Raw genomic sequence first — 17565 nt, 5'->3', positions numbered from 1 at the left:
AAGCAAATGCAGTCTTAGGTGGCAGTGGAACTACCTTCAAGCACAAACATGAGTTCAAAATACCTTTCGGCACAAAGATAAGGTGTTCAATACGATATTCATGGTGTATGTTTGACCCAATCTAGAACATGCATCAGCAGTTTGATCTCCTTACTTGAGAATATAAAAAGAATTAATGGAAAAGTCCACCAGAAATCAACATATATTGGTACTATAATTAGTTGAAATTACTTCAAAGTACTAGAAAGAAATCCTAAAACTCCCTATGCTAGGTGAGAGGGGGATGAAAGGAAATATGAATATCCATCTTCAATTCCTTCAATGCTAAAGGAGATGGGGATGAAAGAAAATATGAATTCTCATCCTCCAATTCCTTCAAGGCAATGATGATATTTACAAAGATTTCTTGGAAACAGAGAAAGGAAATAAAGAAACAATAATTCAGCAACAGAAAAGTAGAAGGTAGTCAAGCAGAGAAGAACTAAATGTAAACAGTATTATGAAATTCAAGCCATTATGACAGTGCAAGATTACTGGTGAAACCCAATAAAAATGAAGTTCCCTCCTCATATACACAAACAGGTAATCACACACAAAAAAACATACACATATACAAAATGAAAATCCTATTTCATTCTACTGTACTGCAGGAGATGAAAACCAGAATTAAAGTTCTTTTTTTTATAAAGTCTGTACATCAATCTAATATTGTACCTATTCCTGAAAGACATACATGCAATAACACTTACTAGTAAATGCATAATACACATACTTCAACCCACAAAAAAATCTCTTCACTAATATATAGGAAATTAAACAAAATTAATGCTAGGAAAGTAACACTTCAACTAACCTTCAGTAATCATTTGTAAGCGACAGTGCCCATTTCTACTCTCTACACTCCCCAACTGAAAAGAAACATACCATAGTAAAATATTGTTGTCTCACTCATTTATGCGTACTTCTAAAACAGTTTGGGCTGAAATAACCTTCTAAGATAAACAAACACCTTTACAAAGTATTGTACTGAAAACACAAAATATTCCAAGAACAGAGTCTGTTGTATTAAAATGGTATATTTTGACATTCCAATTTGCAGCTGTTTAAATGGAATGGTGAAGAGAAGCCCTGGATGCTAAACCTTATGGATGATAAACTATAGTCTTGTCAAACCTAAGCATTTCCTCTATCATCATCATTACAGGCCCTTATCTAATGTTGGTTTCAGGCCTTCTACTCCTACAACTCAGCCTAAGACCAAGCAGTCACACTGCTCTCTGGCTCATTCACAGTGTCAGGCTATGACCTGTAGACCTACAAAAATGACCACATCATGGCTAGTCTGGTGCTCTTTGTAGGAACCTGTCCTGACCTTTGCACAGCTCTTTGCCTACTTAACTTCCTCCAAAGAAGCACTGTTCTCTGCACATCCATGCACTGAAATCCTCTAAACATAGGAAATTCAAAGTTCACATCACAAAGATTGGTTAGGATCTTATTTTATCTATTTATTATACTTTGTCACTGTCTCCCACGCCAGCGAGGTATCGCAAGGAAACAGACGAAAGAATGGCCCAACCCACCCACATAGACATGTATACACATACACGTCCACACACACACACATATACATACCTATACATCTCAACGTATACATATATATACACACACAGACATATACATATATACAAAAGTACATAATTCATACTGACTGCCCTTATTCATTCCTGTGGTCACCCCGCTACATATGAAATGAAAAAACCCTACCCTGCATGTGCGCGAGGTAGCGCTACGAAAAAACAAAGGCCACATTCGTTCACACTCAGTCTCTAGCTGTCATGTATAATGCACCGAAACCACAGCTCCCTTTCTACATCCAGTTCCCACAAAACTTTCCATGGTTTACCCCAAACACTTTACATGCCTTGGTTCAATCCATTGACAGCACGTCGACCACAGTATACCACATCACTCCAATTCACTCTATTCCTTGCACGCCTTTCACCCTCCTGCATGTTCAGGCCCCGATCACTCAAAATCTTTTTCACTCAATCTTTCCACCTCCAATTTGGTCTCCCACTTCTCCTCGTACCCTCCACCTCTGACACATATATCCTCTTGGTCAATCTTTCCTCACTCATTCTCTCCATGTGACCAAACCATTTCAAAACACCCTCTTCTGCTCTCTCAAACACACTCTTTTTATTACCACACATCTCTCTTACCCTTTCATTACTTAATCAAACCACCTCACACCACATATTGTCCTCAAATACCTCATTTCCAGCACATCCACCCTCCTCCTCACAACTCTATCTATAGCCCACGCCTCTCAACCATATAACATTGTTGGAACCACTATTCCTTCAAACATACCCATTTTTGCTTTCCAAGATAATGCTCTCGACTTCCACACATTTTTCAATGCCCCAAAAACTTTCACCCCCTCCCTACCCTATAATTTACTTCCGCTTCCATGGTTCCATCCGCTGCCAAATCCACTCCCAAATATCTAAAACACTTCACTTCCTCCAGTTTTTCTCCATTCAAACTTACCTCCCAACTGACTTGTCCCTCAACCCGACGGTACCTAATAACCTTGCTCTTATTCACATTTACTCTCAGCATCTTCTTTCACACACTTTACCTAACTCAGTCACCAGCTTCTGCAGTTTCTCACTCAAATCAGCCACCAGCGCTGTATCATCAGCGTAGAGCAACTGACACTTCCCAAGCTCTCTCATCCACAACAGACTGCATACTTGTCCCTCTTTCCAAAACTCTTGCATTCATCTCCCTTACAACTCCATCCACAAACAAATTAAATAACCATGGAGACATCACACACCCTAGCCAAAAACCAACATTCACTGAGAACCAATCGCTTTCCTCTCTTCCTACACGTACACATGCCTTACATCCTCGATAAAAACTTTTCACTGCTTCTAACAACTTGCCTCCCACACCATATATTCTTAATACCTTCCACAGAGCTTCTCTATCAACTCTATCATATGCCTTCTCCAGATCCATAAATGCTAAATACTAATCCATTTGTTTTTCTAAGTATTTCTCACATACATTCCTCAAAGCAAACACCTGATCCACACATCCTCTACCACTTCTGAAACCACACTGCTCTTCCCCAATCTGATGCTCTGTACATGCCTTCACCCGCTCAATCAAAACCCTCCAATATAATTTACCAGGAATACTCAACAAACTTATACCTCTGTAATTTGGGCACTCACTTTCATCCCCTTTGCCTTTGTACAATGGCACTATGCAAGTATTCCGCCAATCTTCAAGCACTTCACCATGAGTCATACATACATTAAATAACCATGCCAACCAGTCAACAATACAGTCACCCTCTCTTTTAATAAATTCCCCTGCAATACCATCCAAACCCGCTGCCTTGCCGGCTTTCATCTTCTGCAAAGCTTTTACTACCTCTTCTCTGTTTACCAAATCATGCTCCCTAACCCTCTCACTTTGCACACCACCTCGACCAAAACACCTTATATCTGCCACTCTTATCATCAAACACATTCACCAAACCTTCAAAATACTCCATCTCACATCACCACTACTTGTTATCACCTCCCCATTAGCCCCCTTCACTGATGTTCCCATTTGTTCCCTTGTCTTACGCACTTTATTTACCTCCTTTCAAAACATCTTTTTATTCTCCCTAAAATTCAATGATACTCTCTCACCCCTAACTCTCATTTGCCCTCTTTTTCACCTGCACCTTTCTCTTGACCTCCTGCCTCTTTCTTTTATACATCTCCCACTCATTTGCATTATTTTCCTGTAAAACTTGTCCAAATGCCTCTCTCTTCTCTTTCACTAATAATCTTACTCTTCATTCCACCACTCACTACCCTTTCTAATCTGCCCATCTCCCACGCTTCTCATGCCACAAGCATCTTTTGCACAAGCCGTCACTGCTTCCCTAAATACATCCCATTCCTCCCCAGTTCCCTTACGTCCTTTGTTCTCATCTTTTTCCATTCTATACTCAGTCTCTCCTGGTACTTCCTCACACAAGTCTCCTTACCAAGCTCACTTACTCTCACCAGTCTCTTCACCTCAACATTCTCTCTTCTTTTCTGAAAACCTCTACAAATCTTCACCTTCACCTCCACAAGATAATGATCAGACATCCCTCCAGTTGCACCTCTCAGCACATTAGCATCCTAAAGTCTCTCTTTCGTGCACCTATCAATCAACAAGTAATCCTATAATGCTCTCTGACCATTTCTCCCACGTACATACGTATACTTACGTATATCTCTCTTTTAAACCAGGCATTCCCAATCACCAGTCCTTTTTCAGCACATAAATCTACAAGCTCTTCACCATTTCCATTTACAACACTGAACACCCCATATACACCAATTATTCCCTCAACTGCCACATTACTCACCTTTGCACTCAAATCACCCATCACTATAACCCGGTCTCGTGCATCAAGATTATTAACACACTCACTCAGCTGCTCCCAAAACACTTGCCTCTCATGATCTTTCTTCTCATGCCCAGGTGCATATGCACCAATAATCACCCATCTCTCTCCTTCCACTTTCAGTTTTACCCATATCAATCTGGAGTTCACTTTCTTACACTCTATTACATACTCCCACCACTCCTGTTTCAGGAGTAGTGCTACTCCTCCCCTTGCTCTTGTCCTCTCATTAACCCCTGACTTTACTCCCAAGACATCCCCAAACCACTCTTCCCCTTTACCCTTGAGCTTCATTTCACTCAGAAGCAAAACATCCTGGTTCCCTTCCTCAAACATACTACCTATCTCTCCTTCTTTCTCATCTTCGTTACATCCACATGCATTTAAACACCCCAATCTAAGGCTTCGAGGAGGATGAGCACTCCCCGCGTGACTCCTTCTTCTGTTTCCCTGTTTAGGAAGTTAAAATACAAGGAGGGGAGGGTTTCTAGCCCCCCGCTCTCATCCCCTTTAGTCGCCTTCTACGATACATGAGGACTGCATGGGAAGTATTCTTTCTCCCCCATCCCCTGGGATAATTCCAGTGCAGCCAGGGCCCTTTCTATGTCCCTCCTAAACCATCTGAAACAAATAATCATACAACTAACCCAAGTTCCCTACTACCAAAACCACACTCCCACTACACTTAAACTCTTTTTCCACCTCTAAATCCTTTTATCATACATACAGTATTTGTGCCCCTTTGGTTCCTCTATCACTTCTAACTGACCAATTCCACCCACTATCCTCCTCTTGAAATCCCAACTTTGGCACTGGCCAGGACAGTTCTGATTACAGTACAGAAGAGGTTACCTTGGCTGTGATGAAGACTTATGTCCCTTTATCAGTCAGATTTTTTTACCCTAAGTCTTGGTTTGATCACTCCTACTCCTGACACCTGTCACACCAAGCTCAGAGTAGTAATGGGAGGTAGGTAACCAATGAACATGAAGGTACGGACACCCAGGTTGCAAGAGGGATAGTGGCAGCACTACAGTGAGCGAGCACAGGATTGCATGTAGCTCCTTGTGTACTCAAATCACTAGCTTTTTTCACTTGCCTCAACTACATGTGGGTCGATACTAGCAAACCCCAACCCAACTCTCTTTTTCTTATACACAGCTCTTAAAAACATAACTCACACATATCTTTTATTTCTTTTTCTATTTTCTTTTTCAACGTTTCAAAACCTGAATGTTTATGGGAGTGCAACTATCACATAACTTTCTGGCACTCATTTGGAGTGGCATCAATGGTTGAGAGGGGTTGGGTGGATGCCAGAGCCCACCTTTCTGCCATCATGCAACTGGGATCCAATCCACTCCCATAGATACAGCTCCTAGACCTCTTTCTTCATTCACTTATGTAACCATCCCCCTGCTGAACACCATCAGATTACATTCTCCCCTGATCTTTACATCTCACTGATATCCTACTGTCCAAGACTGCTTCTCTGCGCTGTCAGATCTCCAACTGTAATCTCTTTCATTGTTTCTGCTCCAAGAGTGAAGTTAACGCTTACTAAAAACACTTATTGCTCACCCTGTGGATCTTGAGTCTCCTAACTTTGTCACTATCCGGTTCAAAATTTCTCTGACTTCTGTTACCCTACATCCATAATGTGTTTCTGCATCCATAATGCAAAACTATATGCCTTTCTCTTAAATAGTTAAGAAAGGCAAAAAATAAATCTAAATGAATCATTTCTTGAACCTAAGATAGGTATGCTTAAAAATAAGTCTTTGAACAAACACATTTGCTTACCATATAAAGAAGTTCACCAATTGGAGTATGTAGACAACAGAAGCACTTGTACATTTCTTTACATCTATATCTCTGACACCCACTCCCTCCAGGAACTCCCATCAAGGGGGTGGACATGGCAAAAGAGTCTCCACTTATCCCTAGCCACTCTCTCTCTTGCATATAACATTCCATACATTCTTCCACCATTTCTCTCCCTCATTCTAGTGTATTTCCCCATGTTATTGGTGGTCTTCTTTTCACACCAACACCTTTAATTGCACTGTCATTTACTCTCCTTGTAAACTCCAGATTTTGCATTCTTTCAACAGGCCCAAACCACCTTGAAGTATTATTTCACCCACTCTACCACTCCCCAATTCTTTTCCTGCCATGCCAAATCTCACAAACCCCCTCAATTCTTACTTCATTTCATCTAGTCATACAACATGCTCCTCTCTAATAGCATATTTCCACAGCCATGATTCTTAACCTCTGCAACTCATTCCATGTTTCAGCTACACAGGTCAGGTCTATTTCTGAAAATTAAGGTACTCTCACCTCTTTGGGAAAAAGAGTGGAGGTTTATATCAGTTCTATTCATTCTTACTAATGTTTTTCCTCGTTTTACAGTATTAAACTCCATATTCCTACTTGAGCTACCTTGCTAACACGGGAAACAGCGACAAAGTATAATAAATATAAATAAATATTATGTTATTCAACCTACACTGTACCTGTGTATGACAGTGTGAAACAAAAAAGATAGAAACCACATCCTTTTGTTGGACCTGTCAATCATACCTTCCTCCAACCTTCACTCAACAATATACCTGGCTAACACAGAGGTACTTATTTAACTTTCTAGGCATTTTTCTCTTATATCTGCAAGCCAACCTATCATTTCAAAATGTAAAATTGAATCTTTTTTAGCTGTACACAGATTAATTGTAACAAGTCAACAGATATGTTTTCTTTTAACATTTATGAGTTCAAATTACCATATCCTTTGCTTTTACATGGCAATATTGGCTTCAGTGATGGTCTTCATATGTTCACTAAATAAGAATAAAAAAAATCCTTTATGAAATGATAGAATGGCTTTTAAAAGTAAAAATTATCTAAAAGTCATATCAAATACCTCTATTTTGACCCATTCCACAAGTGAGTGAAGGGCAGAGAGGGGTGTGGTTAACACATCTGACAGTTCCTGTTAAGAGAGAACATAGAGACATGTCTTTCTTTCTCTTTAACTTGATTTCACACTGTATTGTTACTTCAGGCAATGCATTAAAGAGGTCCTTTGCCAACCACTGGAGTTATATTCCTGGCAGGAAGAAGGCCTATAGGAAATGGGGATTAAGGGGAGTAACCCTTGAGATAGGTATCTTAAGTCGTATAATGAATAGTTCAGTGTCAAAGGACAAATGTCATACATCAAAAACAACTCATTCTATAAAAGTACAAAGTAATATTGTACAAAACTTTAAGCAGACCAATGGATCCTTTCGAGGCTGTTTGTGACAGTAGATGTTATCAAAAACTCACAGAGTAGTGCAATAAAAGTTAGAGGGCATGCAGATAATTCAAAGAGAATAACCAGCAAATTGTAACCACAAATTGTCTTTTGACTATGGAGGTGCAAATAATGAAAGTTGTGAAATTAAAGCAAAATATGTATCAAGTCTTTGGTCCTGCTTTCAGTAACTCTACTTGGCAAATCATTCCATATGCTGACAATCCATTTCTACCAGTAATTAAACAAATCAAGTCTTAGGTAATTTGACAGATCAAGATCACAGCATCTGATCATTTTGAATAATTGTATTAGATCATCTAGTACCCTTCTCTTTTCTAAGCTAAAAAGATTCAAATCACATAATCTCATCTTGTAGGATTTGTTTCTCAGTCCAGGAATCATCTTGGTTGCTCAACGCTACTCTCTCCAACTGAATACAACATTCAAGATAAGGACAAACCAATGAATTACAAAAAGTAAGGATGATTTCCCTGGACTAAAATTTGAAGGCTCTACCTTTGAAACCAAGAATATTGTTCACTCTTTTCGTGGCTTTTGAGCACTGCTTACTAGTTTCAGGTCACCAGAGATATTATACCCGAGTCGTTTTCCTCATTTACCTTTTGCAATTCAACTGTCTTTTGCCTCTTCGTTTTTTCTACCAGTATGTAAAACCTTGCACTTATCAATATCATCAGCAAATTTTCATATCTTGTAATGCAGCCCATTACCAACATCATTAACATATATAAGAAAGAGAAACAGTCCCAAGACTGAGTAAATGAGTAAATGTGAATAAGAGCAAGGTTATTAGGTACAGTAAGGTTGAGGGTCAAGTCAATTGGGAGGTAAGTTTGAATGGAGAAAAACTGGAGGAAGTAAAGTGTTTTAGATATCTGGAAGTGGATCTGGCAGCGGATGGAACCATGGAAGCGGAAGTGAATCATAGGGTGGGGGAGGGGGCGAAAATCCTGGGAGCCTTGAAGAATGTTTGGAAGTCGAGAACAATATCTCGGAAAGCAAAAATGGGTATGTTTGAAGGAATAGTGGTTCCAACAATGTTGTATGGTTGCGAGGCGTGGGCTATGGATAGAGTTGTGCGCAGGAGGGTGGATGTGCTGGAAATGATATGTTTGAGGACAATGTGTGGTGTGAGGTGGTTTGATTGAGTAAGTAATGTAAGGGTAAGAGAGATGTGTGGAAATAAAAAGAGCGTGGTTGAGAGAGCAGAAGAGGGTGCTTTGAAATGGTTTGGGCACCTGGAGAGAATGAGTGAGGAAAGATTGACAAAGAGGATATATGTGTCGGAGGTGGAGGGAACGAGGAGAAGTGGGAGACCAAATTGGAGGTGGAAAGATGGAGTGAAAAAGATTTTGAGTGATCGGGGCCTGAACATGCAGGAGGGTGAAAGGCGGGCAAGGAATAGAGTGAATTGGATCGATGTGGTATACTGGGGTTGACGTGCTATCAGTGGATTGAATCAGGGCATGTGAAGCGTCTGGGGTAAACCATGGAAAGTTGTGTGGGGCCTGGATGTGGAAAGGGAGCTGTGGTTTCGGGCATTATTGCATGACAGCTAAAGACTGAGTGTGAACGAATGGGGCCTCTGTTGTCTTTTCCTAGCGCTACCTCGCACACATGAGGGGGGAGGGGGATGGTATTCCATGTGTGGCGAGGTGGCGATGGGAATGAATACAGGCAGACAGTGTGAATTGTGTGCATGGGTATATATGTCTGTGTCTGTGTGTGTATATATATGTGTACATTGAGATGTATAGGGATGTACATTTGCGTGTGTGGACGTGTATGTATATACATGTGTATGGGGGTGGGATGGGCCATTTCTTCCATCTGTTTCCTTGCGGTACCTCGCAAATGCGGGAGACAGCGACAAAGTAAAATAAAAAAAAATAATATATATATATTACATTTTTGAGGGGCACCCTGTAGTTATGCCCAATATGTTTATGTTCCTACATAGCTGAATTGCAGTGCATTAAAACTGAACAAAGGGAAACAAATTATTCTTATACAGAGATACTGCGAGAAACTGCATCTTAGCACTTTCAAATTTAACAAGGTTACTGCTTCCCTACTCTGAGATACTGCACAAATCCAAATTTAGAGAGGAAATATGATCCGTAAAAGAACAAGAATGAGTATTACAAGAATGAGAGGAAGAAAAGTGAGCTGAGGTTAGTAATATGGAATCATCAGCATAAAAGTGAATAGGGTTAACAGAAAGAGAGAAGTCATTTACTGAGAGAAGATAGAGAGTACCCAATAGGACAGAGCCTTGATAGGATAGGAAAACAAAGTCACTCCATCAACAACAACTACACTGGAACTGCCAGAGAGGAAACTACACATATGAGACTAAAGGGAAGCAGTAAAACCAAAAGAAGGAATTTAGAAAACAAAGACATGCCACACCCTATAAAATACTTTGGAGATGTCAAGGGCGACCAGAAAAGTGTTAATAAAATCCTTGAAAGAGGAGGACCAGAGGTGAGTTACACAGGAGAGATTACCACTAAGCTTAGTACTAAGAAATCCATACTAATGATCAGAAAGAAGGGAATGGGATTCTGACAGTATTAAAAAAAGCAAGTTTTGAAGACTTTCAAAGACTTTGGAGATAGCAGAAGTGGGAACAATGGGACAATTGTTGGAAGGGTTATAGTAGTCTCCTGTCTTACCAATAGGCTACAACAAGGAATGCTTCCAAGCTGAAGGAAAAGTCTGGGCTCTTTGACATAGACAAAATAGTTGAGCAAGAGCTTGTGCTACCACAGAAGCACTTGAGAGGTATTCCATCTGAAATGTCAACCTGGAATTGGGAATGTTCTTCATAAAATGATGTACATTATGTGTGCATACTCTAAGCCATGGATGGCAAAACCTTGGTATGCAAGGGATCTCTATAATAGTTAGCAATACTCAGAAATATTACACCATGTATGGTATGCTAAAATAGGGGTAACAGAGATTGGCTCACTAACATGGAGAGGACACTACAAGCGTTTTTCTCTAGAAATATTCTATCTATTTACCTATCACCTATTGCTAAAATCCTTCACCACAACAGGATTACAAAATGGCTGAGGATGATGGAGATGCCCTCCAGCACTACCCACCCTGCCCCTTAAATTATCCCAATAAAATCACTAAGTCACTTATCATGCTGCATTTCTTGTTATTCTCTTTCACTTCTGTTAATGACATGTATAAGTCTTCCATCTTATCTCTTGGATCATTCAACAATCTACAGACTTTCTGTGGGGCTACTTTGTGTACAGGACCTGCAAGTCAAAAGAAATACATCCATAATGGTGATTATAGGGGTACTAAGAAGAGTAGAAATTTTCAACACATTCTTGGCAATGAGAGACACCTCTTAGAGGTTCCCCAGCTGCTTCCGCTGCCCTTGTTCAGTCCATCAACAGTATGTCACCCCCCCTATGAACCATATCACTCCAATTCACTCTATTCTGTGTACGCCTTTAACACTTCTGTATGTTCAGGCACCAATCCTTACAGTACTCCTGCTAAATGATAATCTTCAAAAATCATATCAGTAACTAAACACTCATCATAAAACATCAGTATCTTTACTCTGTTCACATGAAAAGTATCACGCCAAACATGTCAAGCAAAACCCACTTCCTGAATTGAGTTCATCATCATAATTGCTCTCATCAATGACATCTTTAGTTTTCCTTTAAAAGGTTTAGAACACTTATGATGGTCATCAAATATCTCATTCCTCTCAGCAGCAAAAACATTTGTAAATGAAAGGTTAGATGGTGTATGTTTAAACGTAAACAGATACATTAAGCCAAGTTCTTTGTACCTTAAGTTCATACGGAGCTTAGCAGACTCTGCATACAGGCTTTTACCTTAAGAGGATCTGAATGTTCCTGTTCATATTCTAAAACCATAGTTATGGACAGCTTAAACCACTTTCAGGATGTCATCAGAGGTCAATGAGTATATCTGCCAACCACAGGCCAGTTTTGATGTACACAATCAGTGTCTGTTATTGTATTCTCTAAACACGCACTGTAAGACAAAATCATTCAAGCTAATAATCATACATGAGCTAACATGAACTTTTACAAATTTCTTTCAAATACAAACATCAATTGTAGTGGTTATTTTGCAGCAAGTTTACTTTTCTTATTTCCATTTACTTAATCTAATATCTTTATGATGTAAAAACAAAAAGTTTTTGCTAATATCCAGATTCATGTAAATATCAGTTCTAATCAAATTCTTTCTTTCTTTCTTTCAAACTATTCGCCACTTCCTACGTTAGCAAGGTAGCGTTAAGAACAGAGGACTGGGCCTCTGAGGGAATATCCTCACCTGGCCCCCTTCTCTGTTCCTTCTTTTGGAGAAAAAAGAAAAAAAAAAAGAGAGAGGGGAGGATTTCCAGCCCCCTGCTCCCTCTCCTTTTAGTCGCCTTCTACGACACGCAGGGAATACGTGGGAAGCATTCTTTCTCCCCTATCCCCAGGGATCAAATTCTACCTCCACTAAATCCACTGGGGTCACAGGAGATCTCATACCTGCTGCTATCTTGAAGTCTAGAAAATGTGTTGGGATAAAACAGTAAAATCAGTCAACATTATTTTACCACTAATCAAAGAACTTTGCCTCCAGCCTACCCGACATACTCCACATGTGGCATAAGGGAAGATAAAAGATGCTGAAAATAAAACAATCAGCAAAATAAAGTTTGACCCACTGGAGCCAACTTGTCACCAAATAATCATTACATATGTCAATATTACCACAGTTGTATCCTACTAGGTTACTGTCCACAATAGCTCTGTATTGCTATTAGCTTTGAATACTGAACTACAGAGTGAGAGAAGAAAGCGTAATAAGCTCTTATAGATACATAGGGATAAAAAATGGAAGAGGTGACAAAATCTATGCATTTGGGAGCTATCTTGGGTATGTTAGGTGATATGGAAGGAGAGATAGGGGAAAAAGAGGGGCAGGGTAGAAAAGTCACAGCGTCCCTTAATAGAATATTGAAGGGTAAAGGTGTAAGTACAGCAGACAAGAAAGGTTTAAGAGACAGCACAGTCTGTCTATCTATCTATATCTCTGACACCTGTTCCAACTGAAACTCCCTCAAAGGGGTGGCTATGGCAATAGAGTCTCCATAACTATCACCCTTAACAGGTCACTGGCAGAGGGCAAATCCAGCACAGTGTTTGCAGAGACTTCTATGTAACGTTCTTAATGACTACTTCTATCTAGTGCTCCTACTTCTACCTGATGTTTCTACCTAATAATCCTGCCTAAATATTCCTACCTACTACTTCTACCTACTGCTCCTAATATTTTGCCAAAAGACAGAGCCAGCACATAGTGCTCACTGCAAGAAAATCTAGAGTTATAAAGAATGAGCTGCATGAGTAAAGTGTTACATATGACAAGGAGATATTGTATGTTGTGAACAGAATGCCAGTAGTCCACATGTTAGTGAGGCAGAAAGAAAAGACAGCTACCTGGGTCAAAGGAGGTACAACTTGACAACCACTAAATTGCTGGCTCACTAAATAGATGTGACTCACCCTCCTGATACCCAGACAGGGAGTACTGGTAATTTACCTCCCTGGTCATTGGCTGCCTACCAACTAATAACCTTTATAGCCAAAACATGAATATGGGATGAGTTACAGAAGTCAAAAATCTAGGCCACGGAAATATGCTATTTGAATAGATGGAATGAAGAAAGAAATGAGGGAGAGCGAGATATTTAATATGGCAGGGAAATGCAAAGGGAATGAACTGTGGACTGGTAGACTGGGTGAAATAATACTGAGGTGATCTGAGCATGTGGAGATGATGCAAAATGGGGAGTTTACAAGCAGAGAGTATGATAGTATGATTAAAGGGGTGATGGTGTGAGAGGAAGACCACTTGTGACAAGCAGAAACAAAGTAGAAGAGTAATGAAGGGAGAGAAATGATGGAAAAATACATAGAATCGTGTACGTATGGGAGGCATGTAAGATAGAGATAAGTGAAGACTTGCTGGACCATCCCCATGAAGGGAGTTCCCAGAGGGAACAAGTAGTATGGATAGATGAATGTAGACTGAAATACTGTGTTCTGTAATCCCTGTGTAGTGTTTGGAGAATACTATAACAGTTGCAGAGCATGATCTAATGCATTGTATTTTATGAAAAGATATCACATGAGGCAATAATGGCTTTATAGGTCAGTATATGAGTTTCAACAAGGAATATTCTGTATACAATCTGTTCCTGAATAAAACATTACATTACCCATTTAACCTTAACTGAGTTCAACAGCTTACTCTACTCATCATGGAACTCTACACCCAGTACATTCTAGTGTATTGTTCCTGGATATGGTAGCTGACCCAGTCAACATAATATTAACATATATTAGTGGTTCTATATCAGGTTGAAGAGAATAAGTTTAGTTAGGTTAGGTTACTCAGAGTTGGGTTGGGTTGTTAGTTAGGTAAGGTTATACTATCAGAATGGTTAGGTTAGGCTGTGTTGCAATTTCTGCTACACAGCAAGATTCATGGCAGTGCATCATTGTCACTGTCTAGCACATGGTAAAAGATAACTAATCACTGAAACTCACAGCCACTGAGCAACTGGAGAAAGTCTAGAACAGAGATGCCATTCTTATAGGTTTGGTATTTTACATTTTCTTTCATGGAATCTTTGTTGCTACTGTAAGGAATGACATAAGAGTTTGCTTTACTACCCTCAGAAACTATCTTTCGATATCAAATAACTTATCAATGGTAGGATCATGAGAGGTTACATAAAAAGTGGGATTAAACAATACCATAATACTGTAAAATGTGGAAATCAAAAAATTTGTACTTCTAATGTTTAAAGACTGCATTTGTGAGCAAACTTGATATCATGAATTCTTATGAAAAATGTACAGTACTCTCCTTATCTCTGCCATGTACATTTGTTTGGTTGGCAATGTAAATAATGAGTGTTGAAGTCTAAAGATATATAAGAATCTGACATTCTGTGGGAGAGATCCCATAAGCATAATTCGAGCCCTGAATACTAAAGGATAATGGATATTTAAACACTCTACAGGCAATTTTTCTTGTTTTATTACAGCAATTTCATTTTGTATTTCGACAGACGAACCATAAAAGTTCTACAGAATCCAAACAAGTGCCAGGTGAATGTTTTGGTCAGCTATCCATGAAAGTCACTATTATAATGTCGTCACTCACTGCACAACGACATTAGAAAATGATGTCAGGATGCCACAGGCACCCCTCCTGTTTATTCACTATTTGCATGATTTCAACGAGTTACAAATGCATTATTTAAACTGTCCAATGTTGATTCTGAATACTTTTACTCAACAATTTCCCTCTACTTCAAAAGCCTGCAAGTTTACAAGTTTAAAATTGATCCAACACGTACAATCCCACAACCTTTATCACCTGTATACAGTGTAAAAATGCATTCCTGAAAATTTCATAGGCTTCTATCATGTAGAAAGGTGGCATCCCTATACTAGAATATTAATTATCATGTTATCCAAGAGTACTGAGCCAAAAGGTACTGGATATGGAGCTTTAAACCGATTACAGTAAGCTTTTGAGCCCTTATCCTTAAACTTAACGCTGATACTTATAAGACAAGTAATTTTTTTTCATTTCAAGCCTTCATGGTGTAGTCGTTAAGTATTCCTGGCTAGACGCACTTATGGGCTGCAACAGTCAACACAGCTGTTCATCCACCCCTTGGGGTTAGTCAATAAGATGGTTGCCTGGAGCAGGCTAGGAGATAAATATATATATATATATATATATATATATATATATATATATATATATGCAGAACCCAGAACCTTCACTTCACTGTGAAGAGATATATGCAACGATCACCACTGGAAAGTACTCACTGTTTTTATTTCTCTTTCCAGCAGTGATTGTTGCATATACATACATATTTATATATATATATATATATATATATATATATATATATATATATATATATATATATATATATATATATATTATCCCCGGGGATAGGGGAGAAAGAATACTTCCCACGTATTCCCTGCATGTCGTAGAAGGCGACTAAAAGGGAAGGGAGCGGGGGGGCTGGAAATCTTCCCCTCTCATTTTTTTTTTTTTTCCAAAGGAAGGAACAGAGAAGGGGGCCGGGTGAGGATATTCCCTCAGAGGCCCAGTCCTCTGTTCTTAACGCTACCTCGCTGAGGCGGGAAATGGCGAATAGTATGAAAGAAAGAAATATATATATATATATATATATATATATATATATATATATATATATATATATATATATATATATATATATCCCTGGGGTTAGGAGAGAAAGAATACTGCCCATGTATTTGCTGTGTGTCATAGAAGGCAACTAAGAGGGGCAGGAACGGGTGGCTAGATATCTCCTTTTCCTGTATTACTTTCCAAATAAAAGAACAGAGCAAGGATCCAAGTGAGGAATATTACCTCTAAGACTCTTCTCATCTGTTCTTGACGCTACCTCGCTCACGCGGGAAATGGCGAGCATGAACAAAAAATATAAGAAGGCCTTTATTTGGGCTTCAGTTGACCGTGCCATGTCTGATATTATAAAAGGAGAAAGTAGCCATGCAAGCATTCAATTTTCTGTAACTTTGGAACTCTAAATTTTGTCAGTCAACATACTGAGGTTAGGCAAGATGAAGCACGGTACTTAGGACGTATATCATCGCTCTACATAGGATATACGAGACGAAAACTAAAACTACCATATGCACATTCCTAACTTACATTTTAATTCAAAAGTAAAAGAACAAAACCAACCTGGTTATCACAGGAAAGTGTCACATTCTCGCTAGTACAGAGCCTAGACTGGTTGTGATTGCATCCATCTATATTATTACAGAGCGAGTCTTCTTGTATCTTCTCCATACATGTGCTTATACATGATAATGCAGGCAAAACCACTAACGAAAACTTCATCGTCATCATATTGCAAAGGTTGTAGTCCAGCAAATCTTTCCTCTACTCACTTACACATGTCAGGAACATTCATTAATAACTCGCCAAGTGACGCAGTAAACAAATAGCATGGCAAGTTGCCAGGTAGCTACTTAATTCATAAAGACACCTGGATCATAGTGAGTATGATTACGATTTATTACTATGTGTGTGTGTTACAGGGAGACAGTTTTACACACGTGTTGTTCGCCTCTTAACCTTGTACATTGTACCATGTGTTCACTCATATGTAGGTATATGACAGAATTTCCCTTTCACAGAAACTCACCCAGACCTTGAATGCTTCTGCTACATATGATCTTAACTTTTTGATATCCACTACGTACAATATCTTTTCATATATACATTCAGACTTAGAAATACAAAAAAAAAAAAGGTAAAGATTACGTTTAAGTCACTTCAGAAATGACCACAGATTATACATAGAAAAAAAAACGTACATCTATGGCCTCCTTACACAGTAAAAACATTTGAGATGGACTATGCATTATTTTCCATCTTACCAAATATATGAATAACGAGGAAAGAGAGGGCTATTATGATAAAAAAAGAGTAAAACGTAGAAATTAACAAAACCTATTATTTTTTTTTTTTTTTTTTTCCAAAAGAAGGAACAGAGAAGAGGGCCAGGTGAGGACATTCCCTCAAAGGCCCAGTCCTCTGTTCTTAACGCTACCTCGCTATCGCGGGAAATGACGAATAGTATGAAAAAAAAAAAAAAATTAAATCCTCTAATATC

General features: G+C 39.0%; 1 protein-coding gene across 5 annotated transcripts in view; it reads right to left on the bottom strand.

Annotated features, from left to right (window-relative positions):
- The window catches only part of LOC139756501 (uncharacterized), a 192685-nt gene extending 175603 nt beyond the window's left edge, over positions 1-17082 (bottom strand). For all 5 annotated transcript variants that reach the window (XM_071675945.1, XM_071675944.1, XM_071675943.1 and 2 more), the window contains exons 1-2: positions 16629-17082; positions 854-908 (exon numbers count right to left, since the gene is read on the bottom strand). Coding sequence is in view for 3 of the 5 variants with exons in the window: in XM_071675943.1 (XP_071532044.1) it covers positions 854-908; positions 16629-16796 (223 nt within the window). In the remaining 2 variants the exon portion in view is untranslated. The remainder of the gene's footprint in view (positions 1-853; positions 909-16628) is intronic.
- Between the last annotated feature and the right edge of the window lie 483 nt (positions 17083-17565).

The sequence above is a fragment of the Panulirus ornatus genome, chromosome 22, assembly GCF_036320965.1.
Source record: "Panulirus ornatus isolate Po-2019 chromosome 22, ASM3632096v1, whole genome shotgun sequence".
NCBI classification, from domain to species: domain Eukaryota; kingdom Metazoa; phylum Arthropoda; class Malacostraca; order Decapoda; family Palinuridae; genus Panulirus; species Panulirus ornatus.
The sequence above is the reverse complement of the archived record's forward strand: the minus strand, read 5'-3'. Positions and strand labels throughout refer to the sequence as shown.